The sequence below is a fragment of the Eutrigla gurnardus genome (assembly GCF_963514095.1).
Source record: "Eutrigla gurnardus genome assembly, chromosome: 3".
Classification (NCBI taxonomy): Eukaryota; Metazoa; Chordata; class Actinopteri; order Perciformes; family Triglidae; genus Eutrigla; species Eutrigla gurnardus.
The window spans coordinates 21202592-21230369 of NC_139917.1; the positions used below are offsets into that span (position 1 = coordinate 21202592).

General features: G+C 43.5%; 3 protein-coding genes across 4 annotated transcripts in view; all 3 read right to left on the reverse strand.

The window, feature by feature from the left end:
- Positions 1-23: 23 nt before the first annotated feature.
- Positions 24-5821, reverse strand: LOC311011463 (high-affinity choline transporter 1-like). Of its 2 annotated transcripts, XM_084006408.1 has the most exons (9): positions 5807-5821; positions 4770-4977; positions 3423-3536; positions 2991-3146; positions 2739-2887; positions 1796-1939; positions 1142-1295; positions 845-1062; positions 24-673 (listed from the first exon to the last, which is right to left on the reverse strand). In XM_084006408.1, exons 2-9 carry the CDS (start codon positions 4951-4953, stop codon positions 122-124), a joined length of 1671 nt encoding a protein of 556 aa, XP_083862534.1. In that variant the 5' UTR covers positions 4954-4977; positions 5807-5821; the 3' UTR covers positions 24-121. The 2 variants fall into 2 exon arrangements, with proteins under 2 accessions (XP_083862534.1, XP_083862535.1); XM_084006409.1 differs by lacking the exons at positions 4770-4977; positions 5807-5821 and having other exon boundaries at positions 2991-3126; positions 3423-3469.
- A 2389-nt stretch (positions 5822-8210) lies between these two features.
- Positions 8211-17146, reverse strand: LOC311010553 (multidrug and toxin extrusion protein 1-like). The gene is made up of 16 exons (XM_084005099.1): positions 16894-17146; positions 14608-14709; positions 14442-14510; positions 14078-14226; positions 13193-13235; positions 13011-13055; positions 12823-12920; positions 12285-12382; positions 11539-11720; positions 10803-10911; positions 10189-10264; positions 9841-9910; positions 9615-9747; positions 9403-9497; positions 9253-9316; positions 8211-9172 (listed from the first exon to the last, which is right to left on the reverse strand). Exons 1-16 carry the CDS (start codon positions 17059-17061, stop codon positions 8964-8966), a joined length of 1710 nt encoding a protein of 569 aa, XP_083861225.1. The 5' UTR covers positions 17062-17146; the 3' UTR covers positions 8211-8963.
- Positions 17147-21224: 4078 nt separating this feature from the next.
- Positions 21225-27778, reverse strand: part of frmpd1a (FERM and PDZ domain containing 1a) — a 30403-nt gene continuing 23849 nt past the window's right edge. Inside the window, exons 15-16 of the mRNA XM_084006404.1 lie at positions 26471-27742; positions 21225-25857 (exon numbers count right to left, since the gene is read on the reverse strand). Of these exons, the coding sequence (XP_083862530.1) occupies positions 22364-25857; positions 26471-27742 (4766 nt within the window). The 3' untranslated portion in view covers positions 21225-22363. The remainder of the gene's footprint in view (positions 25858-26470; positions 27743-27778) is intronic.

Genomic DNA, 27778 nt, shown 5'->3' on the forward strand with positions numbered 1-27778 from the left:
AACAGCTTAAAATGAAGGTTGTTTTAGCTTACGATTTCTTGAAGTATATACATTTATCAAGATCATAATGAGTTTAGGCCAGCAGCTTTTCAAAAGGAAAGAGAACCAGTCACGATCCAGTCTACATCACTGGCTGTAAGGCAAGTCCATGTCTGTTCTCGTCACACTCTGCATCACTTTCAGCTTCTTCTTTGAGATTCTGTGCAACAGGATCCGCAGGTGACACCGTAACATCCCGTTTCACTTTGAAAATGTCCCACCTCTCAGGCAACAGGCCGTGATTGAACATGACGCAAGACAAAGTGGAAAAAAATAAGGTGGATCCCAAAGTGCAGAGCATGGAGATTGTCCTGACAGGGGACTTTTGGACGTAGACGCCATCTTCCAATGTGCAACCGGGAAGATGAAGAACAACAGGAAGACCAATAATATTCTCCCCCAACAAAACTCTTACAACCAGTCCTAGAATGTAACCCAACATGGCACCGTAACCATTTGTCACTTTAAAGAAGAGCACAGCGACCAGATGGGGGAATATAATGGTGTAGGAGACGTCTGCTCCGAGAATCCAGAAGACCAGAGGGCTTTTGGTGTAGAACGTTAAGGATGTCCCCGCCAGGCCCACCAACACCACTGTGACCCGAATCACCCATTTCATTTCATTGTCTGATGCCTGGGAACATGGAGTCATAAAAAAGAGATACTTCATTATTCATTCACATGCCCGTGCTTTTCAAAATGGATCAATTTGATTGGTTTGTACTTTAATTTGCAATAATTGTGCATCTTCACCCTCATCTCCAGAGACGCTGCACCACCAGTATCAACATCTTGTACTCCTTACCTGTTTACGCAGGATGTTCTTGTAGATGTTTGAAGTGAAAACAGAAGTTGCAGACAGCAGGGCAGAGTCTGTGGAAGACATGACGGCAGCGGCCACAGCTCCGATTCCAATGATTGAAATGTAAGACGGAGTGAGGAACTGGAGGGTCAGGGGCAGGACCAAACTAGGCTCACCACGTTCGTAGGGCGATGGAGAACCATACAGCGTCAAGTTCCAGTCTGGATAAGAAAAACAGAAATGTCTCCTGACCATAATGTGTCTGTATTAAGGATTTGTCATCTGTAACATAATCCCCACCTGTGGAGGCCGCTACAGCCCCAACCAAGACAGGGGGGATTCCCAGTATGGCGATGAAAAAAGCTGCAGCATAGCAGGTTAACTGGGCTGTACGTGATGAGGAGGAAGACAGCGTCCTCTGGTGGAAGCTCTGAAATGAAAGACTACTAAGACCCTGGGAAAGGAGAGCACAGGGAGAGCAGGAAGATGTATGTTGAGGACAAGATCTACAAAGAATGAAAAATACTGATACCCAAGTAGGCTACTGTCCTTTACTCCATCATACTGAACACTGCACATACGGATTTCATTTTTTTTTTCTTTGCGATTGCAGCACAATTAATGACACCACTGAGAAATGCTAGGGGTGGAGATGTCTGTTGCAAGTTGTTTATTTTTGTTATGTCCTACATTCTTGTGCTGTAGCTCACAAACAAAGTTAATACTGTTACAAGTCCAGTTATGAATGACATGGATCAAAGATTTGTTTCTGTCTTTTAGTTGTTAAATAGTAATTATCATCATTTCATACCTATATTCCACATACAGTGCCTGTTTGAGGGAGCAGAATGCTTGCAGGACTTATCTATGAAGGCTTATTCAGGTTACTTAAATGCACATGACTGAGTTTATGGATGGAAAAAGGATAATCCTGCTAAATATGTTTATACTTACAATCATTAAGAAGTCATCAATCCACTTCCAGACTTTGTCCTTCTCCAGAATGCCGACCCATGGTTCTTGGAACGTGTGGTTAAAAGCAGTCTGGGCAATGTTTGTAGATATGGGGTTGAGCAGCAGGAAGGGGACGCACAACCACTGCAAACAGAGATTGAGATCATCAGACTGAGGACCTTGCAACAAGAAGTCAGGTACTTTGTCAGATGTTAAAATACAAATATTATCTTACATTGAAACGTTTAGTCATCAAACCTACCATTGCCGTTTCTGTATTGATGGTATTTAAAAAAAATGATGTTTGAATATGGATGCATACCGGGGTCCCTAAACAGTCTTGGAATTGCATACATTGGCTATAACTGGAAAGCAGATCCATTGAGCCAAACTGTATCCATCCGTCCGTCCGTCCGTCCGTCCATCCATCCATCCATTGTCTACCGCTTATCCTGTATTCAGGGTCGCGGGGCGCTGGAGCCGATCCCAGCTATCATTGGGCGAAGGGGGGGTACACCCTGGACAGGACGCCAGTCTATCACAGGGCTAACTGTATTCATGTGTTAAGTTATGAGAAAGTTTAAATGAAAATTAAAAAAAAATAATAATAATAATAAAAAAGTAATGTTTGTAAAATGGGAGTTGGACTGGGAATATATTTTCAGGAAATCCCATTCTACCTTTTGAAATGATCTCTGTGCTATACAGTTACAGGTGATCATAAATCCCCGGGCTCACACATTCTGACACAATGATAAAATGAATTAATTCATACTATTGATGTGTAGCTTGGATTCATGTTGAGTGCTGGAGCTTCATACTTTATTGTGCCGGGCTGAATTTTTTGGGCCGTTCAGGGATCTATACTAGATGTTAAACATCCAACAGATACTGCACATCTTTAAAATGAACATTTGCTATTGTACAAAGCCCTGCTACTCACCAAACTGAAGAAAACTAGACATAGCTGTATGACGTCAGTGTAGGCCACTGAATAAAGACCTCCCAGCAAAGTGTAGATGATGGCCACAGCTGTTGAGATCCAAGCAGAATAGGCATAGGGCACGTCCAGGATCACAGTCATAGTTGATCCTGTTCAACAAACCCACAGACACAGAAATCGAAATGCTTTAATTGCATCCATTAATTTAAGTTATTTACTAATTGTTTAAATTTGACTTGTATATATGTTTACCTAAGCTAAGCAGAGTACTAGACAACCACAGCACGTCCATCAGCAGAGAAGGCAGCACCAGAGCACTACTGAGTACGCTGCCGTACTTTATCTGGAACGGGTCCATCATGGTGATATACTTCTTGTCCCTCATTGGCTTGGCAAAGAAAAGACCACCTTGTGCGATGGAGATATTGAGCTCTCAGACTAATTAAGTCATTTTTGTGTTGCACAGTTTGCACTGCATGCTTTCATTATTAGATATTGTGGGCAATGTGCTTTATAAGTTGCAGGTATCAGGAATCAAGCTCCCAAATTAATTTATGACTGTTTGAAGTGTTGTATATTGACCGTATTGGTTTGATTAAATGATCCACACAGAAACAATAAGTTTACGTTTGACATGATCAGGATCAGTACAGCCTATAGTCTATAGTGTATGACTTGTCTTACCTATTATGAAAGACACCGTGTAATGTATAGGCATAAGAGCCCATATTAAGCCCATATTAGGAGAATACACCGCCTCTGCAATACCCAGGATAAAACCACCTCCGACCCATGTAGCTGCAGAAGAATGCAAGAAAACACACACACACACACACACGCGCACACGCACACACACGCACACGCACGCACACTTTACAATAAAAGTCACAACCACCAGAAAATGAAACAACACACTGTCACCTTTACTGACAGTCCCTGTGATGATTCACTTTACTGTCCATGACTTTGAGTGTTATACTTAATCAATCACTCACACCCCGTTACTTTGACATCTGGAAGAAAACATACTTTTTTCTTGCATGCTTCCATGGTGGATGAAGGATACAAAAATGGAGAAAAGCCTTGATGAGTTGAAGTAAATAGGGTGGGTGTGACAACAAAACTATATTAAAACATTACAAAATCTCAAACAACTTCTACAATCCAAGAGTAATTTATCCAGTTGTATACTCACTACTCCCTTAACACAAACAGGCAAAAACAGCCAGGCAAGTACAAGAGTTTAAAATAAGGTGTTAAATATCTTACTAGTATTCCTTTATGTTTATTTGCAGTCATTAATGCATTCGACTTGTCACTTGCTGCCTCTCTGCCCCTACATTTCCACTTCTCCACATCGGTTCATGGCCATTTTCTACCGGCCCACCAGAAACCCTTGGAAATGTTCTCCTGTCCCAGTCACCTGACATTAACAGATATTTAACAAGCCCCTTTCCACTTACTCCTTGTCAGTTTGTTAAAGTTGCATAGTTGTTCTTTTGCTTCATGCCTTTGCTTTCATGCTTCTGAAACCTGCATCCGATTGCCCTGAAAGCTGTACCAGCATCTGTATCTGCCTGTCTGCATCTTGTCCCCACAACCTTACTTCTGTTTGTATTTTTTTCTGACAATAAATCACAGCACACTTCCTCCCTATCTGAATTTGTGTCCTCCCCCTGTTGTCTCGGATTCATGACATATCCAACACAGGTTTTATGGTGTAACAACATGAACATGAAATCCAACTGATCTGCATACATTATCCCAAGAGAACAACAATCCCCAGAATTACTGAAATTGACATTATCAGCTCAAATCAGCTGCTCCATACAAGCCAAGAGCATATCTATGCATGCTGGAATGATATACTCATCTTGATGAGATGTGATGAATAGATAATCGTCTGGTTCATATAGGAGTTAATTTAGTTGATCTTTGACTCTATATTGACAAAACAAACTTTTCTTAAGACATCAAGATAACACACCACAGCATAAGAAAACAGCTTCTGAGCTTCATAAGACAATTTACCAGTCATGGTGAAAATTCCAACCAGCAATCCGATATTTCTGTCTCCAAGGAGCACCACTTCGGTCCTGTCTCCATGGCTCTTCCTCTCAGCCTTCCTGGACTTCCGGGCAGCCCACAGCCCTGTCCCCAGAATGAGGATATAGAACAGCACCACCGCGATCACACCAGGGATGTTCAGAGTCATGATGGTGAGTCACTGTGGAGCACACTGACAAGCAGCCGCAGATGAAGAGAAGTGTATATGACCGAAGAACAAAGGTCACAGACAAATTTGTGGAGTTTGGCAAGGAAGAGCTGGCTTACTTACTAACCAAGATTTACTTTTTACAAGTTAATGTTAAGAATATTAATATTTCAGAGTCCAAACTATGTATGAATTTAACACACAATTCCAAGAAGGACAAGCCGGCTCATGTTCACTGCTAATTTAGTTAGTTGTTAAAATGACAATTCTTCTTTTCACATTGTCCAAACACTATCAATGTTTTTACACTTCATGTGGCATTGATTTAAAAGTATTTTTTAGTGTATCTGCTCTAACCTGGTTCACATCATACATTACAAATCACACCTTTCAGGTCACATGGAATGGCTCTATGTCCAAACCCTGTTCTCTGGAAACTGCTGTCCCTCACGGCTCGGTACTAGGACCGCTTCTGTTCTCATTATACACCGGATCACTAGGATTCTCTGTTATGCAAACTACACCCAACTGTTCCTCTCTTTTCCCCCAGCCTCCCACACCCACATTGCAACTTGCATCTCAGAATGTCTGGCAGAAGTCTCTGCCTGGACAACTGTGCATCACCTCAACTGCAACTACTGAACTACTGCAACTCTGGCGACTAAACCATTGCAGCGTATCCAGAACGCTACAGCATGCCTTGTCTTGAATCTACCCAAATTCTGACCCCCTCCTCCGTGACCTCCACTGGCTCCCTGTTGCAGCCCGCATCCAATTCAAGATGATGGCACTGGCCTTCAATGCCATCAGTGGAACGGCACGCATCTACCTCCAAACACTAGTGATACCACACGCCCCGAGGCGAGCACTTGGCTCCTCTACTTCAGCTGGCCGGCTGGTACCGCCATCGCTGAAATCAAACAAAGGTTGTTCAGCAAAGTCCTGACTCTTCTCTGTTCTGGCACCTCAGTGGTGGAATGAACTCCCGACCAATGTCAGGACAGCAGAGTCACTTGTCATCTTCCGCAAAAGACGGAAGACTTAAAGTATCCTTGCTGAACAGCTGTTACTTTACTCAGATGAGGACCAACACTTGTTTCTATTTTTTCGCTCTTACTTTATCGGCGATGATATGTTGTGCCTGGTCATCAGAGGATGAATCCTCCCGTTCCGGGGGCAAATCCTCCTTATGCGAGGGGCCGGGTTAAGGAGATGGGAGGGCCACAGAACAAGGTTTAGTGGGGTTAGCTGATGTTCAGTTAGGTTGGTCAGGATGTTGTTGATGGAAGTCGTTGATGAGGCAGGAGCTCAAGATGTGTCAAGCAGGTACCCAGGATATTTCTTCTGGGCCGTAACCCTCCCAGTTGACAAGATACTAGAGGTCCCTTCCGCGATAGTGAAAACGGATGAGGTGGTTGAACAGAATAGGTGAGGTTCCCGTCAATGAAACAAGGGGGTGGAGAAGGTGGGACCAGTGGGCTTTCTCGGAGCGACTTGATTTTGGAGACATGAAAAGTGGGGTGGACCCCCATGGACTGGGGCAGCTTGAGCCTCACCGCCACAGGATTAATGATCTTCTCGATGGTGAATGGGCCAATGAATCAGCTTCTTAGAATCCACCCGTAGTGGAAGGTTTCAGGTGGACAGCCACACCCTCTGGCCGACCTGGTAGGGGGGAGCTCGAGAGCAGCAACGATTGGCTGTGGTGGTGTAGCGTTCAGCAGAGCGAAGGAAGGAAGTTCTTGCTTGGGTCCATCGGATGAAAGCCTAGACAGATGGAGAGGAAATGTCTTCCTCTGAGGCAGTGAAGAGCGGGGTTTGGTATCCATAAGCACTTTGGAATAGTGAAAAACCATTCGCAGAGCTGGTTAAGGTGTTGTGGGCATATTCAACCCACAACAGCTGTTGGGACCAGGACGAGAAATTCTGCAAACAGACACCTCAGCCAAGGGTACCCCATGATGACAGGAATTCAAAGGAGAAGGCATGATGTGGAACTGGATGGTCTCATGGTGGTTACCAGACAGGAGCATGTGGACCGGAGGAGTCTGATGAGTGACTGTCCCCAGCAGATGACCATCCAGTGCGTTAACTGGAATTGGGCGAGGAAGGATGAGTTGACAGTCCCAGCTGACAGGCGAGGACCTCATTGATAATGCTGAAATCAGCCCCGGAGTCGATGAAGGTGGAGAGAGGGTGTGAAGTGTCAGGCAGGAGGAGACTAGCAAATCCCAGCTGCATGGGTTCATGCCACCCAGGCTGCGGCCCTGCCGAGGTGGAGGAGTTGGTGGCTGGTGGAACTCGTTGGAGATGTCCTGGTGCCACCTGTGTCTTCTCCCCTCTCTGGGCGTGGATACGTAGGTCCACTCGAATCGCTAGCTCAACCAGCTCGTCCAGTGTGGTCAGGAGGTCATACGATACCGGCTTTTCTTTAATGTAGTCGGCCAACCCATGGAAAAGGGACGGTGGATTCCAGTCATTTTGTCTGGCTTTAGTTTGAAAGTCTATGGAAAAATCAGCCATGGTCTTACATCCCTCCGCCATGCTCAACAGGCCTGGAGCAGCTTCAGCGCCGACAGCCCCCATGCCGAAAAACCTTGCGGAGCTCCTTGGAGAAAAGCAGGAAGGAGTCTGTTTCTCTCACTCAGTGGTTCCCCAGAGACTAACTCTCCCCGTCAGGTGGTTTATTAAAAGGCTACTTTCGGAGGGAAAAGTGTGGGGTTGCAAGCGGAACAGCAGTGAGCACTTGGTGAGGAACGGGTTACAGTTCTCAGGCTCCCCAGCATAGCGTTTGCAGGAATCTTGATCAGGAACAGAAGGCTTAGGCTTTTACCGGGACAGGGACAGGGACAAGGAGTGATGGTCAGTGTGAAGCAGGGTCGAAACCGGGAGATCCAATCCAAGGGTAAATGCTGGACGGTGCCAGGAGCTGGCATTGAGGCAAAGAACAATCTGGCAATGAGTCAGTGAGCGAGTGCAGCTTAAATACTGCAGCTGAGAACAGGTGGGATGAGTTGGGCTGATGAGGTGGGTGTGGCTGGCTGAGCAGAGTTGAGTGGAAAGTTACTGGGCAGCAGCTGAGCAGAGTTGGGCTGATGAGGTGGGAGAACACACAAAACTGAATACACATTTTGCGTCAGAATTCTTATGTTTTGTTCTTGGAATAACGAGCCGTGGCTCCCCTCTCACCCACTGTTACTTCCAGCCCTGTTAAAATCCCTCACATTAAATTGACAAAAAAAACATATAAAGGTATACAAAGAGTTTATTTTAGACTTATTTATCATAATAATGACAATAATAATACAGAACAGCAGACAGCGTACACTTTGTCTTTTCGATTATATCCAAAATCTACACAGTTGATTTCTAGCCTCAAAATCTCAGAAGTAAATGCAGTGATAAATAAGCATACATCAACTTCCCATTGTTCGGACTGGGTAGCTGTTTAGGACTACGGGAATAAAAGTGTTCTTACTGCATGGGCAACAGTTTACTTGGAGTCTTCTGGGAACAGATTATACACACGGAGTTCATTCCCATCCAGAGCCTGCAGCGAATGTTTTGAAAGGTTTGGACACTGTTTATTACTTATTTTCTTGTTGAACATAAGAAAGTGGAAGTAAGTAAGCAAGGTGCTGAAGCGGTTTGTAACGGCAAGGCTAAAATGTTTATGAAAGAAATCTAAATTAAAACTTTTTCTTCAGTCCCGCTCTTCTTTAAGTTTCATCTTGGATCTCCAATTTTCAGACATGATTTTTAAATGCATGATGAATGAAGGTAACAATGTGCTCCTCCCACAATATGTAAATTCATTTGAGAAGACTCCTCCCCATGTTTGAGTGCATCTTTGTCTTTCCAATTACATATGAGAGGGTTGTTGAGCTGGTATCAGCAGCACCGGTAACCCTTTCGCTACAATGTGATTCAGTTTTAACGTGAAACTATTGTTTCAGACGTTGATGCCATCAGCGTGACAGATCATCGGATGCTGCTTTAAATCAGATGAGTCATTTCAGCAGCCTGACGAGGAAGTGGTTCGCCAAGATTCCAGCGATGAGGATGACGACCATGAGCAGCAACACCAGGCCTCGCCATAAAATTAGCTGTGATATGGACAGCACCTTTCCCACTGTAGTGCTAGTGGATTTATTCTGCACCTCCTCATATGTGTGGTCCTCCTCAGCACTGGCTGCAGTCGAATGGTTCTGATTTGAGTCTGTAGGTTTGAGAGAGAACATTTAGTATTAACAAAATTCTGTCACACAAGGATGTTTCAGTTTAGTCATCGGAGCTCACCATTGTTTTCCATCCCAACCGCCTCTCTGTCTTCTTTTATCTCGACTCCGGCTCTCACGCGAGCCTGATACAGAGACGTTCAAAACAGTTCTTAAGAGCAGGTTTTCAAACACATCTCAAGATAAAGTCGTGGGTTATATAGGTACGCACCTCTTCAGCAGCCTTCTTCCAATCGAGTTTGCACACAAATATGATGAAGAAGACTGACTGCATCAACACGCAAATGGTAAGCCCTGTCCATAGTCCTTTTATCGAGATGAGAGACGAGTTTTAATGGCTTTCCTGAAGGTGACTTGACGAACAGAAGATCAGACTAAATGCAGCACTAATTTCAGTACTGTATGTTCATCATCTTGTCTTACCTACAATGCCCATCTTAGCTGCGAACATTAAGGACACACCAATAGGCAAACCAATGAAGTAGTGTCCCACCAGGTTACAAAGTGCACCAATCAACTGTTTTCCTGCTCCTCTGAGAACACCTCCAGTCACAGCCTGTCAATATCAAACAGTTCAGGTCAAATCACATTCTTTGTAGGTCAATATTGGGTCTGAAACCCTGATTACTTGCATGAAATTGTTTCTCACCGCAACAGCATCAGCAACATGCATGAAGACAAATACGATCATGACGTCAGAAACCCTCTGTAAAATCTCTCTAAAAAAACATGCACATAGAGATTCTTGTTGGACACTAAAGCATGTTTGGACAGGGAGTTATTCAGTCAGGAAACTGTATAAAAAAATGAACAGGTTGTTTTTTGCTAAACTGAAATGGAACAAACTGGTAAAGCATGAAGATGATGACCTTAGTTAATGTATTACAGTCTGGATGTCAATATGAAACTAAGCCGGGTGTCACAAATAAGGATTCACAAAATCAAACAATCATGTTGACCGCACAAGGAAGCTAAGAATGTTGAAGATTTTACTCACGGCTCTGTTGTGAAGATGTATCCAATAACATCTCTGGCAATGCTGAGGCTGGCTCCAACAAAACATGCAACTGTGACTGAAAAGAATAAACAAAAAACAAACAGATGTCGGACACTGAATGAAAAGTGTGTTTTGAACAACTTGCATCATAAAATGACCAGGGGAAGAAGTGAACCCAACCAAGTGGAATATTGCAAATGGGATGGTTCAAGGGGAAAGAAGTAGTTCGCAGCTCAAAACTGTGGTTTATGCATTATGTTTTGGCTTCAATTATTCATTTTTAATACAGAGTGTGGTTAATGATGCTGCCATTTATGGGTTAAAGTTTCCAAGAAATGTCTTATATATTTTGGAATGGCTCAAAAGTTAAATCAGCTTATTAAATGATGTAGTCCGTTCCTCCCTCAGGCCATACTGTGAATTACATGGCAATGATTGGCTTTGAAATGAACATTCAGACTAAAAATCAGTTTTATTTTACTCTGGTTTATGTCTTGCTGTTCCTGTTAAGAGGCCTTTTTGTATGTATTATATGTTCTTAAAATGGCTATATATCTTCTAAAAACTACCACTCGAGTGAAATGGCAACATGTACCGTATGTATCGGGTCTTACATGCACAAACGATGGGGATTTTGCAAGACAGCTTGGCCTGCTCTATGTTTCCTGCACCAAGAGCATTCCCAACCCGTACACTGGCAGCAACAGAGAATCCTAACGGAAACTACGGGAAAAAATAGATTGTTTTGAGGTGGGGTTATGGTACAGTACTCATTCATAGTCTGTTTACCTTCATGGACATTAGCATGCCGCCAGTTTGGAAAAGCAAGCAGGAGTAACAACATGGGAGCTAAATAAGCTAAGCTAAACTAGGATCATGTATTAAGTCACATGGCGAGGAAATTGACTGGGGCAGCAGCAAAACACATTTTAGACAACTAAAACAAAGTTCCACCTTAATATGAAATCACTATATTTACAATTCTTTCCACTGCATTACATTCCGTCAGACAGCCTTTGCCGATGGGAAACTGAAGCCATCTATATATGTGATTTGAACTAACAGAAGGCTTGAGTTGCTGGTCTACTGCTGCATCGATCACTTAGTTTGTTTGTGTTATTGTGTGACTTCGGGGAATCCAAACTAACCCTGATTATTATTATTATTATAACTGATTTAAGGTGGGCCGTTTTTTAGGAGGCACCTCATTTCAGGTGTTTAAAATATGTTTTGCTTTAACTATCCCTTTAACTATAATTCCATTACAGCGATGACGAACACACAACTTGTGGGTTAGTGTTTGCAATGAATACATCATTTATGATCGGGCAAAACATTAAGTGGAGTTACCATGTAAGCTACAACCGCCAGCTCGTAGGCGATGGAATGAGCTCCCAGCTCAGCCTCACTAATCGTACCGGCAAGGAATCCTGCTATTTCAAACATCCACCACTCCAGACAAAGCATGAGCATACTGGGGATGGCCAGCTGGATGAAGGGTCCCCACTCCTGCAGACAGTCCAAAGACCAACCTGTGGGTCAGAGGTCGTTAGGTTATCTTATCTTTTTTTTTTTTATGTTCGAGCTTAACCCCTGTGAGCAGTTAATTATGCTAAAATCGTAATTCAGAAATGGACGGACAAAGTCTGATGTGAGATTTGACTTGATAAAATCTATCTGCAATCTGAGTTTGAATTGATTCAAATACTGCAGGCGTACTTTAGAAACCATGAGGCGAACAGGTTGAAAGAGTTCACTAAATGCATAAATAATTGTCACTTTTCCTTCTAGTCAGAATGACATTGCTACTGGCAAATAATTGCTAGTCTTATGCAACAGCCTTCTGACAAATAATACAACGTAAAATCCTAACTTGGGCCAGCAGCATCGTTGCAGTTACCTCTCCTCCACATATATTACACAGTTATAGAGGATGACTAATCTTTTCAAACATTAATAAGGGGAATGACGCCAGTAGACAACCAATCAAGAAGTTGACTTGAATGACGACAGAGGATGACATTCATAACAGAATAAGATTATTAATGCACTTGATAAGAAGACAAGGATTTTAGTCCATTTAAATTACAACTGACCTGCCCATGTGGCCTTATGCAGACCCCTCACGCAGATGTAAATGTATAAGACCACAGCCAGCACATACTGCGATATAGCATTGGCTGCAGCAGATCCACTGAAAGCAGAAAGAAACAGAAGTTTGGAGCAAAGGACATAAATAGTTGAAAGCACTATTTTATTCACATTTTGTTGACAGCTGTTCATGGCTATTAAAGTATACCTAATGTACTGTATATAATAATGAGTTCACGATTATTTTACACAATTACTAATTCACTTGGGAAATGTGTGTTTAAAAAACATTTAATTGTTTTGATAACATTTTCTTGATCGTTAAAATCAAGAAAATGTTAAAAAGACAATTACAATTTCAAAAGAATGAATCTGAAAAACAAATTCATCACGAGTGAGGGTAAAATGGAGATTGACATATCATGTTAAACATTAGAGCAGAAATCAATACACATCCAATTGTTTCCGTTGACATAATTGAGTGTTATAATGTGTAAAAAAGTAGTAAGCTCTCCTATAAAATAAGGATGTTGGTAAACTCACGCAATGCCCAGGTCAAGATGGAAAATGAAGATGTAGTTGACAATTGCGTTTTGGATATTTGCAATCACTCCAGTCACGACCTGAGGCCATATAATCCCCTGTAAACCACAACACCTGGTATCAATACTAATTTTAATATCCACGGTCCAGTTATAAACTTTAATATCAGTGGGTTTGCATTGCTGCACCTGATTTTGAAGATACCTCCCTTGCAGCTGGTACATAAAAGCAGCCTGAAGAAGGAGATACGACATTGAAACAGTGTCACTTTGGCTTACAGTTGGCAACTTTAAGCTGGAGAGCAAAAATAAAAACCTCTCTAATTATTGTATTATCTTCATACAAAACTTTCGACTGCACCCAAACTCACCGGCAGAGCAGGCATGAAGATCTTGACATACAGCTGGGAGAGACTTCAGGCAGACAGACAACAAACAAATGTTTAATCACAAGGATGATACATATGATTTCCATTTGATGAATATGTAAAACACGAGGTCAAAGTGCACGAATCTAACTAAAAGTATCTTAGAAAACAAAACCCCTCACTGTAAACTACTCTCTTATTAAAACCTGAACACAATTAGATACTATTAAGCAGCTAAAGAGTCAGATACTTCCCTCAAGAGTTGGTGAAGATCAACATTAAATGAATGATATTGTTGCTCTCTTGGATATGTAAATAAACAATGATTTGCCATAGCTATACATAAAAGGTGACCAAGTTTACAGCTTTGTTTCTGCTGCCCCAAAGTGGCCAAATGCAGGTTTAATGGAAGTTAGAGTATCTTCATCCCTTGTTCTGTGAAGTATTATTATTATATACGGGCGGTGTAGGTAGGTATCTGTAATTGTTATACTTGAAAAGGGAATAAATGACATTTATAATTAAATTAAAGCTATCTGTATCTGTAGTTTTAAAAAAACATTTGGACTGATCAGATTCAACTAATAAAAACGGAATAATTGCTAGTCAGCCCTACTGATTAAACGTTAAAAGGGCTCGCCATTAGCCAGGTGTAGAGAATGATGAATTAACCGACTAATAGGGCCCTAAAATATTCACATTTCCAAACTGGAATCTCAAATTTGACTTTTTTTTTTCTTAAAAATGACTGACACTCATGTCTCAATTTCTAAAATAGTGGCCGATTTACTTAATAGTTGAAAACCAATCAATGAATCATTGGAGCTGTACAGCCGTGTCACCAAAGGGAAAGATGCTGAAGATGTGTATTGTCGAATGATGGCTGACCTGGCGACCTCTGGGCTCTGTTTGACAGCCAGTAGGAGAGTTTCAGTGTTGATGAGGACGGCCCAGCAGGGGAAACAGGCCAACAGCAGAATCAGAATCCCCCTCTGGAGAATCACACCTACACGCTTCAAGTTACCGCTCCCATACGTCTGTATGAAACAGGTAGACGGATACTCAAGTAAGCAGAGTTGGAAAACAACAGATCACACCAATAACCAGGAGCGTGCACTGTTCAAAGAAAACGAACATGGTACAAAAGCTCATTGTGGAGTTGTTTTACAGGGGACCCCGGGACGACCTGGGAACACAGCAGAAGCAGTAGTGTTTGTCTTGGTCAGATAAATGAAGTGAAAGAGGACACTACCTGAGATATGAGGGTGTCGCAGGTCAACGACAAACCAGTACCGATGGATATACCAGTGACATTAACCACCTGCAATGAGGGAAAAAAAAGATGGATCATTCAGACAGCAGTTCTGGCAGACGTACAGCCCGTCCAGACATGGAGAGGATCCAGAAATTCTCCTCACCGCAATTGATAACGCTACTGCTGCCAGTTCCGTTTTCCCCAGGTGACCACAGAACACGGTGCTGACGAAACTGATCATGAAGACCATCAACTGGGAGATGACCTGCAGTACAAAAACAAACGCTAAGCCCTTCCTCATGTGCTTCTTCATACCGAGGGCAGATACACTCACTAAAAACATGAGGAAACAGACAACAGTAGCACACTGAAAAAAACAATTATTTCAAATAGGCATCTAATTGGGTGGCTTTTTGTGTATTATTCAACAATTTAATGATCTATAATAAACATGCATACATGCAACTCCGATACATCCCGTCACATACGGTGAGATAAATAAAGTAAACATACAGTACAAGTTCCTAAACAGTGATGAGGTCTCTGTGTTGACTTAACCTTCAATTTGAGGGCAAGTGTGTTCCCGGACCCCAGACCCTCAAGGGGCCAGAAGGCTCCAGGTTCACTGTGTTTTGTTTCTGGGTATTTTGATTATTGCAAATGTGTTTGACAAAACTGCATGCGGGACTAAAAACACAATAAGGATTTCATTGTTCGAGTTCACTTTTTCCACACAAAAGGAGGAAATTCGTGAGGCTACCCCAGCCCTCCGCTTTGAGGGCCGACCCTTTTAGATCTTCAATCTGGCCGTCTCCAAACTAAAGGCATCCTACGGAGAAATAAAGAGACTCCAAGTAAACCGCTAACATCCCGCTCCACTGTGGCTGCTCCCTTTTAAGTATGACCTTATTATTTCCTCTCAGAAACTATATGGCATTTGGCTAAATTACTTGCAGTATTGATTGCTTTTGGCTCTGACACTGAATTCTTTTTTTTTTTTTTAATGTCCTACTGAGCTGCAGCATTCAGGCCTCTTCTGTACTGGACACACCCCGCTAAGCCTGACCTATCCTCAGAATGGGCCCAGTTTGAGGAAGCCTCCCCTCTCCCCTTCATTGGACAATACCCTCCTCGTAAGACACTCTCTTAAGATTAAGTGTTCACCTTCACCGGGATGATGGACTTAAAAATATGTCTCTGCTTGGCCAAATTCACTGTAATCTTTTATTCCCACTTAAAGATGATGAGTGCATTTGCTGCCTGGCACAACCTGGGCCTCGGCTCACTATCACAATTTTATGTTGATAATCTCCTCTCCTCATTTGCAAAAACTACAAAGCAAATATCACCTTCCCACTAAACATTACTTTAGAGTTTAAGTCGGACTAATGCTTCTAACTTCCCTTCCAAACCCTTGCCCACTATAATGCAGATCTCACGAGGTGTGATTTTGAAGATCGATAACAACCTCACTGGGGGTCCAGACTCCATCGATGTTTTGAGTGAGAGGTGCTTGGGCTGAATTTGGTGACCGTTCACTGGTTCAGATGTTTTCATCATCCTTCAATGCCAGACATGATTAAGGGCCAAGATGTGTCATATTGCACCCAATTCTGATCTGACCTGTCTTAGATGTAAAATTGATCCTGCTAAGTTTTTACCACCAATTTTAGGCCTGCTGTTTAGTGGCAAAACTCTGGGTCAGGGAATTTTCATCCCTCTCCAAAATACACCACAGGGAATATGCACGACTATGCATCGCACTGTTTGGGGTTTTAGCAGTAAACTCTCCTCTGCCTATAAGACAGGTCATTAATTTAAGCTGGGAATTGCCAGACACATTTCAGCCACTGGGTTGGAGATCTGCTGATGTCTCTGGGTTTAGAGAAGATCAGATATTCACTTCAATCCATTCAAATCCATTTTCTCTAAGATCTGGAACCCATTTAAACGCTTATCTAGCGAGGACTGATTTTTCTTTCTCATTGTTTTCATTGAAATTACTTGTTGCTGTCTGTTTGTTTTTTTAGCTCACCCAGTTTTTTATGTATTGCTAACGTCATTGGTATCATTGTCATTGTTATTATTTCATTGTATAACCTGGTTAGACATTTACAATCTATTTCTGTCTCTCTACATCTCTCTCACTGTACGTGTTTGTGAACCAGCTAACTGAACCTGCTATGCAATGATCTACAGACCTGAGGTTTCTTGTTCAGTTCTTAACTTAAAAAAACAATAAAGAGTTATACATAAAAAAAGAATAATAAAAAAAAAACCTCCATCTACACATCTTGTAAAGGCAACCTGGGTTTATTTCACCTGTACTTAAAGGTGTTCCTTAATACATGTATGTAAGTTATAACAAACGAATTAGTAATGTTTACACGATGCACATGAAGTGGTTTCATTTAAAATGTCACTTCAGGACCCAAACAAATCTTCTTACCACTGGTCCGGCTAGTTTGAAAAGTTGCAGCAGCTCATGTCGGAATTCCGCGCGCATCTTATTCAGGCACGAGCCCCAGCAGCCACCGGACGAGTCCGCCTCACCTGCTTTCAAATCGTCCTTGCCTCCCTCGGAGTATTTGTTTGGTGTTTCTCTGGAAGCATCCATGACTGCGCTGTTCTCACCGGACGGACCCGTCTGTAACGCTGCTTTCCTCTTCGCAGTGACGGCTGGTTACATGAGTGTATGGTGAACAGGCGGAGGGAAGTTTAAAAAGGAGGGTCCTCCTTGCCAACCGGCGCGTGCTGCGGTCCCAGTGCGTCACTGCCATTGGGTAGACCTAATGCATTCACGTGCACGTTACAATGTTCCGCTTACTTTCACAACGTAGAATATTACATTAAACATTTGCATAGCTTACTGAAGAAGTAGAAATACTATGGTAAAACATTTAAACTAGTAAAAAACGTTTAATCGTCAAATATGTTCTTACTAAAAGTAAATCAGTATGCGACAAAGACCATTTCAGAATAAAACCTTCATTATTGGTTTAAAATAAGTGATGCATTACTATGTGGAAGGTGGAGCTAGATTGAATAAGTCCAGGAATTAGTTGATATGTATTTTGTATTAATATGCAATGATATGTTTCTTTCTTTTGACAAATGTACTTATTGTAAGTCGCTTTGGACAAAAGCGTAAAATGGAAATCCAAATCGACTGTAAAGGCAGTTAGTTACATTCCACTACTATGATGACATAGGCCTATAGCTCTGGCTCCAGAGCTATAGCTCCATGTAATACGTGTGTGCCATAGACTCTGTTTGTGCCTCTTGGCCTACTTTTATCAGTGAAATAAGACCTGAGCTCTCATTTACAATATCATTCATATTTGATGTATCAGGTTTTAACATGTTTGACAACATGTGGAAACTCATCAAAATGATCCTGGTCCCACTTGGGCTTCACTTCAGGTGTACACACACACACACACACACACACACACACACACACACACACACACACACACACACACACACACACACACACACACACACACGACTGTTTACAAGACCGAGGAGCATAATCCAACTGACACTTTATGATGGTAAAAAAATGCAAATTACATTACCTGTTTCTCCCCAGTACGTGACACTTTAGAGTCTGGCAACTTGCACATGCAGGTTAATTTTCAACAGTCATGACGCAGAGAAAATCCCTCCAGCAGACTTAAAAATTAACAAAGCCATATCCACATGTAGCTGACAATTAGGTCTATGGTCATTCGGATGTAAATAATAAAAGAAGCCCCCCTTACATCGAAATCCAATTCAACAATCCTGAAGTAAATACTACCATAATAACTATTATTTCCTCTGTGCTCAGTTGGGAAAAGGGGATGTCGCAGACTTCTATGATTCAGCAATTTTTGAATCAGATTATGGAAACACTGTTTGTTCGGTCACTCTCAATCAAGTCTGATGAAATTACTTAGGAAGCAGATTAATTGAGTTTTGGAGAGCGATACACTTGATGAAACCTAAAGATGTTTTAAAAAACACGCTTATTTAATATCCATTATTTTTTGAAATGTCAAAGAAAAATTATGACGAAAAGATTGCCAAAAGATACGCCTTAGGAGTCAAGACGTTCAAGTAAGTCAGTAAATAGCAGAGGAAATAAAGACGAGCCTCTTACTGAATGCCCAGCAGAGGAAACAGTCCAACAGCAGAATCAGAATCCCCCCTCTGGAGAATCGCACCCACGCGCTTCAAGTTACCGCTCCCACACTTCTGCATGGAACAGGTAGATAAATAACTTAAGTTGAACAACACTGATCACACTACTAAGTAAAGGTATAAGAGGCCAAGAAAACACATTTGATACAAAAGCTCATTGTTGAGCTACTTTGAAGGGGAACACGAATCTGGAGGACACAACCTAAGATATGAGGGTAACAAGTGGATGACAAACCAGTGCCAATGGAAATGCCAGTGACATTAACCACCTGCTGGCAAAAAACATTATTAATCAATACTATAGATGTGTAGGCAAGCGTATATTGCAGAAGGTACTGAAATCAAGCAGGCTGTGATGTGAGTATAAACACAACTCGGGCTCCAAAGCATGTCTCCTCACTCCCGCTCGGTTTCCCCCCGTGACCACAGAACACCATGCTGATGATACTGATCACCAAGACTATCAACTGGGAAATGACCTGGAAAACAAACACAAACACAATAGGCTTCTTTATGTTCTTGTTAAAAAAATGTCAGTGTTACTTATAATAACAAAGTAATGTGTGTTTGTATTGGAAGAGTAGTTGAAAGTTGAAAAGTCCGGGTAGACGGTGGATGTTTTGTGTTACTTCAGATGCTTTGCACTGTAGGCCTAGTATGTCTGTTTGGAAAGGAAGTCTCCTGTATACGACATATAGATGAAGTCGTTACTATCCAGCAGCCCTGTAATGGGAAGTCTCTGGTGTAATCATACAGACGATGGGACCATTCCCACATTTCTGCTCCTGTCTGTTTTGGGGACGTAACACTGACGACCAACGGTGGCTGCAGCATGTTTCTGTATTTTAATGGGTTTTTTTATGTATAAATTACCTTTGGATTTTATTTATACATTTTAAGAATATTCTGATTTTGGAGACTTATTAATTTGTTGGATGAAAGTTATGTAGGGCTATAATAAAAGTGTGAAATCATAAACAATTGTTTTGTTTTTCTGAAACGATCTTGCAATTTAGAGGATTAAAATGTAGGATTTCTCTTTCTGAGTTTCTATTTATTATAGACATCCATCATATCACAATACATTATCACAGCCCAATCTCGCAAATAATTATGCCCTCATATTCTCCCATACTGCAACTCTATCTGCCATCAACCATAAATCACTCTCCCGCCTCCAGCTGGTCCAGGCTTCTCACTGGCTCTAACAGATGACATCACATCACTCCCATCCCAGCCTCACTTCACTGGCTCCCTGTTCATTTTGGAATTTATTTTACTGATCAATTTTAAACTCAGCAGGGTCAAGTCCCCATCATAAAGATGTGTATATAGGTGTATGTGCTTGTGCTTTGTCTGTCAAAGCACTTTGTAAACTTTTGTTTTTAAAGGTTTATTATTAATATTATAAATTATTATTTTGTGATGTGATGGCTGTTATGATGATCCCTGTGTGAGGAGCTTTGTTCTATTGGCTCTAATTTAGCATTGCATCTCAGGTTTGTCTTTTTTGCACCATACCAGAAAAATACTGTTTCTCACATCAAACATATCCTTTTCTGGAGAGTAAATACTTTCCGGCTGTGCCGAGGAATAAAAAGTGATTAGAAGGTACAGGTGGTGAACGATTAAAAGAAAGATACAAAGAAAATCTTGACATTTTTTTTAATGGTGTGACTTGAGCATTACAAAGCCAGAGCAGACGTCATCATTCAGTCATTCACAGATAAAATCCCTGATGAAACAACAATGCATTTTATGGCTTATTACGGCATGCAAGCACAGATGATTCAAAAAAAGTTTTTCCATCATTTGCTTGGGCAATTTTCTCATGGAGATCATAGTAAAAGTAATTCAATTCTTTGCTGCTACAAACTTGGATTAAAATAGAAGACATTATATTCTGTTAGGGGAAGAAAACATGACAAGTTAATGAATAGTGTCTCAATTGCCATTATAAATATAAATATATATAGAAATACTGTTTGCGATAAGTCTGTCTCTATGAACCCTACCTTTCGCCCAATGTCAGCTTGGATTCTGAATAGGAAATGCGTTTACAGACAATGGATGGATGTTAGCAATAAATTGTGTTCCCAGCACTGCAGTGGTGAAATTACTTCTGATCTTTAATCTCTCCAGTGAACATGCAGGTCCAGTGTGCGTCAATCCATTTTATTTGAAGAAACATTCCAAGTGAAAATGCGGTATTACGACAGCTTATCCACAATAATAAGCTTGACGTGAATCCGTGTTGTACAAGATTTTGTGACGAATGTGTTAAGTTTGAGGAACTCCAATGATACGCTGTCAAACGATGATTGGGTCAGTTTGACAGATGTTCTCTGAGATCCTCTCACTCAATATGTCAATCGAGGGCTGAGAAAGCCAATACGGATAGCCAGCGCTACTCATCGTAATCCTGCACAGCGAGGGCTGTTTGTGCCCAAAACTCACTGGTTTGTAACTATTTGTGGTCATACTGGGAAATCTGTAAAAATAATGCACTTGGTGTAAGGGACATTGTAGTCTAAGTCTTTTCTGACTTTTCTGTCCCCGAATCTCAGAGAGATTTATGATCTTGAAAAGCTTGCATCAAGATTGCTTCCAACTCAAGAGTCAAAACAATGTAACATACCATGAATTGCTTGTTCATAGTCACCATGTCTCCTATAGAATGGGGATTCATGTTCTCATTGGACATGTCTGTACTAGATAGGAAAAAGAAGAAAAGTTCATAGTTTCAATTGGCGTTGGAGAAAGAAAGTTTTGACGAATTAAATGAGAGAAAATCTAGCAAACGTATTATATTTCCATAAATCATACTGAATGACTGTGCAGAATGACGACAAAATGAAATGTGCAAAAAGGACTGTATCTCATCCGCGTTGTTTCACAAAGTCACATAACGCTCACACATCGGCATTCTGCTACTACATTTATAAAATGGCAAACAGCTCCAGGCTTGATTTGTGGGATTTGATCAAACCATTTCTCATTCCATTATTTGGTTTTGTAAACAGTAACATTCAAAGAAGTCCTCGCTGACAGCCTGGAGAATGTAAAGATAACATAAGCATCGGTAAACTGCAGTGTTTCTAATCTTAACATGGTCAGTCAGTCGTACAAAAGGCCTGTGGATGAAAGGAGTCAAATGCTGATTTCGTTTGTGTATTAGATGCTGTGTGCTTGTGTGTGAGTGTAAAAGGCCCACTAATCCATCTAAAGATATGCCTGTAAACATTTCCAAATGCCTTCCTTCCCCATCTTTACATTCCTTGTTTGCTTACTGTAGTAACTCATTAATTAAATAAACTGAATGAATAAATAACACAATAGATAACATAGAATACATTCAAGTACATCAGTTCTTCAATAAAACAAGCAGGTTCAGGTTCTGCTTCTGCAGCTTGCACCACTCTACGGTCTACTTGTCGGCCGACTGATTTGTGGGCTACAGTACGTGCACGGCATATAGTCGGGACCACATGCACCTCGACGATCTCAAAACTGGCTCTATGATATTGAGAGTTTTTGTGATCATTTGAGCCGTCACAGAGCTCAGTGACACGAGTGTGTTTCTGAGGTAACCTCGCCTCACCCTGACTGTCCTGGGCCACGTTCTCCCCAGTAGCCGTGGGCGCCCCTGTGACCCCCTTGTATCTGGGGTTACACACACCACAGGTAGCCCTGAAGGTCATTTCAAAACACTCCAAAGGGTCGTGGTCCACTCATAGTGCGGTGAGGGTGCGGAACAGCTGAGTGAGGCAGAAGACGGATGCGGTGAGTGCGGTGCACTGTTTCGCAAGCAGCTTGGAGCTCAGGTCCTGGCAGCTGCGCTTGCTGCTGGCTCGCTCCGCCGCCAGACAGAAGTCCCTGAATGAACGGGCCACATCTGCCAGACCCGCCACTGCCTCTGCGTTCCTCCGGTCGCACCTTTCGCAACCAGAGAACCAGAGGCCTATACCCGCCAACTCCACCAGGGTCCGGAAACTGTCAGCCAGGGAGAGAAGCATTTCCTCTGGGCTCTGTCCAATCCCCACCACCTTCTGGCAGCCTGACATCAGCCGCCGTGCCTCTATCTGGAGAACCCTCTTGTTCTCTGTAAAGTGGGCGGGGCATGTCTCCCTCGGGTGGCGACCTCCATGACCCGTCATAGATTTGTCAGCGCCGCTGCTTTCCAGAATGGAAAGGAGCTGGTCCACGTCTACACGGAGCACTTGGAAACCTGCCGGGGGTTCTGGGTAGCGCTGCTGGCCTAGCCGACTGATGGTGTCCTTGTGCGTTTGAGGCAAGAAACGCTTCGAGGTGTCGGACAATGGTGAGAGGAGAGGGCTGAGCTCAGAGGTAGTGGAGGAGAAGAGGACGGTGCGCGGGAAGGAGGGAGAGTGGGGGAAGGAGGTGGAGAGGAAGGACGGAACAGGTGGAGAGGTGATGAGGGGAAGACCTGATCCAGGAGTCTGATTCACTGCGCTGCTCTGTGTGCGACAGGAAAACTCGTAGACCGTCAGCTCCTCGTCGAAGCTGTCCCCGCTGCCGAAGCAGTTGGTGTAAACCGTCGGGCAACCACAGGCGTCCAGCGGCACCTGCACCCCCTCCACGACTGACTCGCATCCGGACGCTAGCACAGAAGTGCAGCCAAACTCAGGCTTCAAGGGTGGGACAGTGGTTACCTCGGCTGGGCTGTTTGTCTGGGACGGATTCTCACAGATGGTAAACACCTTGCAGCCTGAAGGAAGTGATTTTGGTGAGGCTGAGTTCTTCCCCGTAGGCTGACAAAGACCCACCAAAGGTCTTTCGCTACTGGTCCGTCTTACTTTCTGTGACTGACTATGAAAAGGGAGTCCTGGCCCGTTAAGATTCTGTGTGGTCACCACTACTGGAGGGGCAGTAGAATGTGACTGATTGTTCATTTTGTAAGCTGGAATGTCTGCACCTGGACTTGTGACCTTGGTGTTTGATTCTGGAGGATCTTTTATAGGGCCAGGAGTGTCGATCGTGAGGCCTGATGTCTCTCTTTGGAAGCTGCTTAATATGGAGGTTGGAGGCTCCGTTATTGGTCCTGGTGTGTTCTTAATAGGTCTAGTGTACAGAAGCTGATTTTGGTGTTGGGGTTTGGGCTCAGTCTGGACAGGCAATGAGCTTGCTTCCTGACCCTCTGACACCAAATGAAAACTCTTCGCAGAGTTTGTTTCAGCAAAAGACTCCCCATCCACCTCAGATCCTGTGACTGTTGTGTCCGAATCGTCCGACTCCATTGATTCCATGGCCGTGCCCGTTTCAAAGTCTATCGTTTGTGTCACGTCATCAACGTCTGTCACTTTTATGGTGATGTTGACGTCGTCCCTGCCGTTGTCCTCAGCAGAACTCCTATGAGCTACATTGCCCACCCCGGCTTGGTGGAGGGTTTCCTGGGAGCGTGATAAATAAAGGGGTAACTGTTGAATCTTACTCCTAAGAGTGGAGGCAGACAAGCGGCCCATAAAGCTCGGGGAACAGGTCTGAAAGAGGAAGTGAGTTGGAGAAAGAGGCGCTTTGGGTAGATTGTGGATCGTGTTGGTGTTAGCTTTCGCTAAGCTAGCCAAGCTATCTTTAGCTTCGGCACTTGGCGTGTCACTTTTGGGTTTGCCTACATTTTGATTCGAACATGAAGCAATTTCATGTGTAACCTCACGTAGCAATCTGATACCTGAATTAAATGTAGGAGACGTGGCACTTGTTGCAGCTCCGAGCTTTGCAGTGATCGAGTTTATAGCCCGAGTATAGTCAGGATTTACTGGACTAATTCTTGTGGGCGCTTCAGTGTTGGTAAAAGACTTAGTAATTTGTGACTCGGCTTTACTTTCTCTATCCAAAGTTGTACTGGCGCTATGCGTTGCAGCTACAGCCAAGTCATCTTTCTTGTCACTTGAACTAGAATTTAAGGAAATCACGTCATCATCAAAAAAAACATTGTCCGAATTGTTGCTATCAGTAACGTCATCGCTTACAGTCACAGCAGAGCTAACAACACCGATGGTGTCATCCTCATTAACACAGATGGTGCTGTCTAAATGGAATTGTGCTTCGTCACTTTCTTTGCTAAGCGTCGTCTCTGAATGAGATGAACACATTTTGGTTGAGGTTGCCTTGCTCACAAAACAGTCACTTTGGGATTTTTGAAGGACTGGTGTTGGGGGTAGAGGGGATGAGGGTGGAGGGGGTGGTGGTGAGTATGATAGAGGCCTTGACTTTTCACACACACCTTCCAGAATATGTTCCTCTACACACAAGTTTTGCTCTAGGGCAATCAGATGCGCTCCCAAAAGGCCATTACTACTCTTTTTATTCACATCTATCAAGCATGTAGGCAGTGCGTTGGCCTCTGGCTGCCTCTCGTCATCCATGAGCGGTCTCTTTGAACTGGATGAGTACCCTGTCACCTGCTCCTTCTGCTCTTCTTCCCCCTGACCTTCCTCCTCACTATCTGGTAAAAACAAATGATTAGTGAACGGCCCTTTCCCCGACACATCCGCCGTCTTCTCCTCCTCCTCTCCCTCTTCTTTGCCCTTACCCATTTCTCCCCGTTCCTCCCCTTCCTCCTTTCCGTCCCCCCTCCGATCAGCACTCTCCTTCCCGTCTGGATCCACCCGGCAGCGGACAACGGTGATGCTACGAGTCGATGCCTTCATCAGATCCGTGACCGATTTGGATTCCATCGCGTCAGGTTCCATCTCCATGTCTTGTTTCCTGGTCCTGGAGGGGCCCTGTGGGTCTCTAGTTGGCTCATGAGACTGCGAACCACAAGGAGAGCCAGGTCCATGTGAGCGAGGTTTAGACAGGATGGGTTTTGACTCGAGCTGAGTCGGTTCCCCTTCAGAGTGAGTCAAAGAGGAGACTGTAGGACTGGGATTCTGGGTTTGCTCTGAAGGTTCAGGATCTGAACTCAGCATCTGTGCATCATTGGCTTCTGCCTGAAGGTTCTTATGAAGCCTACCAGAGACCAGGTCTTTTGGATCCGTCTCTGGATACGACACCGTAGACGTGTAATCGGTTTCCACGAAGGAACGGCGCTTGCGGGATCTTTTTCTGAGATGGAACAATGTTTCTCTGCCTCCTCCTTCCTCGTTTCTTCCTTTTCTGTCTTCTTCCACCTTTCCATCTTTGTCTGCGTCCGTCACCAACACTCTGATGTCGCTGAGGCTGAGTGTGCTGAGGAAGTCCAATTTCATCTCCGTGCAAATATCTGCAAGATGGTAAAAAAAAAAGGCTCAGCAAAACATGAACATCAAATCGAGCTCTTTCACTAAAGAATGAGTGACAGGCGAGTGACAGGGTAACTGTTATAAAAATGTTAACTTTCAATAGTGAGTTGTACGTCACTATGGGTACATGGGTTTTTAACATTTTTTTCAGGAAGCACATGAACCAATATCATGACAGTGTTGTTTTTAGTTTGTTAAATAACTTCTGATGACTTCATTTAACAAATAAAAAAAGTTTCCCTCAGTGGAGCACACATTGGAGTCAAGCACAAATACCTCAAAATTGTTCTGAAGCTCAGTACTTGAGTAAGTGTTCTTCGTTACTTTCCACCCTGGACTAAAAAACAAATATATGATATGATGATATAATACATTAATATATGTAGTCACTGGTAGAGCAGGTGTGGTCAGAAGTGTGATCTACTTCTTTCCTGGCAACTATGTTACATTGCTCTACAATGCACAGTGTTACCTTTGTGGTGTAAAACATCAACCACTAGATGGCAGCAAACTCACACTTAACAGCGTCACTCCACAAGGCTTGAAAAAGACAGCAGATTAATCTGATCAGTCTCACAATAACAACCCAATCACCTCTTGGCGTGGCCCCCGAGGTTTGGTCTTCAGGGGAGGTGAAGCGATCTCTGGCGTCAAAGAACTCCTCGTCAGAGCTGCTGTCTCCGAAGCCAGGCGGTGGCTGAAGGATGGGGATCGTATCCAGGTCAACCGCCTTAGCTGGATCTTCTGCCACCTCCTCCCAAACTTCTCCTTCATCATGCTGCAGGGGGCGGGAAAGGCTGCGAGCGCTGTCGGGGGTGATGTTGGAGCAGAGGTTGTAGTAGCAGCGAGCGTCGCTTTGATCGAAGTTAAATACAAACTCCATGAGGGAGGAGGGGGGGGATGGGGGCGATGGGGGAGGGGATAGCGGATGTCCTTTGTAAGTGCCATCATTGCTTCTGCTTCCCCTTCCATCCGCTCTCCGCGCCGACTTCCTCCTCCTCCTCCTCAACTCCTCTTCTTCATCTTCATCGCTGGCCTCTGGGGGGCTCGGCAGGAAGTCCACGAGGCGGGAGAGCTCAGCAAAACACAGGGAACTGTCATCAGAGCAGGGGTTACCTGAACTCGGAGAGGGGGAGACGGGTGTGTCATGTTGGGGGTCAGCTCCGTCGCCGGACCTCCGGCAGCCCCCTCTCCGTCCGTCCTGAGTTGTGAGGTGGACGAGCTGATGGGTGTGAGCCGGTGGAGGGGCGAGGAGGTGGGCCTGAACGTGCCTATGAGAGTAGGGATGGAGCTGGAGGGGGGAGTAGCTATGGGAATGAGTTTCCAAGGGAGCACTGTGGTGGATGGAGGACGAAGAACATGAAATTAAGTCATCTTCCTCCAAAGCATCGAGAGAGTCGCAGGAGGGGCTGGTGACGACATGATGAGAGTCAGTATTGCAAGAATCTGATGCTTCTGACACAGACGGCTGCTCCTCTGCTGCTCCAACCTCTTCTTCACCTCTGCTCTCTTGTCCTGTTAATTGTTCCTGTCGTTCCAGAGAATCACAGTCCGTTATCTCCGTCTCCCCCTTGTCCTCCGTGTCTTCATTCTTACTCTCTCTATTCTTATCTAGTGGGGACTTTTTCGTTTCGTTGTCAGCGTCCTTTTCATCCTTATGCCTTTTGTCCTGCCACGGTTTATCTCCCTTTTCCTTGCCATCTTTGTTTCTCCATCTGTTTCGGTCTTTTCTTTTCCTCCCCTCTGGGTCCGATGAGGATCTGACACGAGGGCAGGGCCTCTCGTCCTGAGACCCCTGGTTGACCTGCGTTTTCAGTTCCAGGTCTGAGGAGGTGTCTGAGTCGCTGCCACACCGTGACACATAACCTGTGAACATGAGAACAGGTCAAAAGTTATGAATGA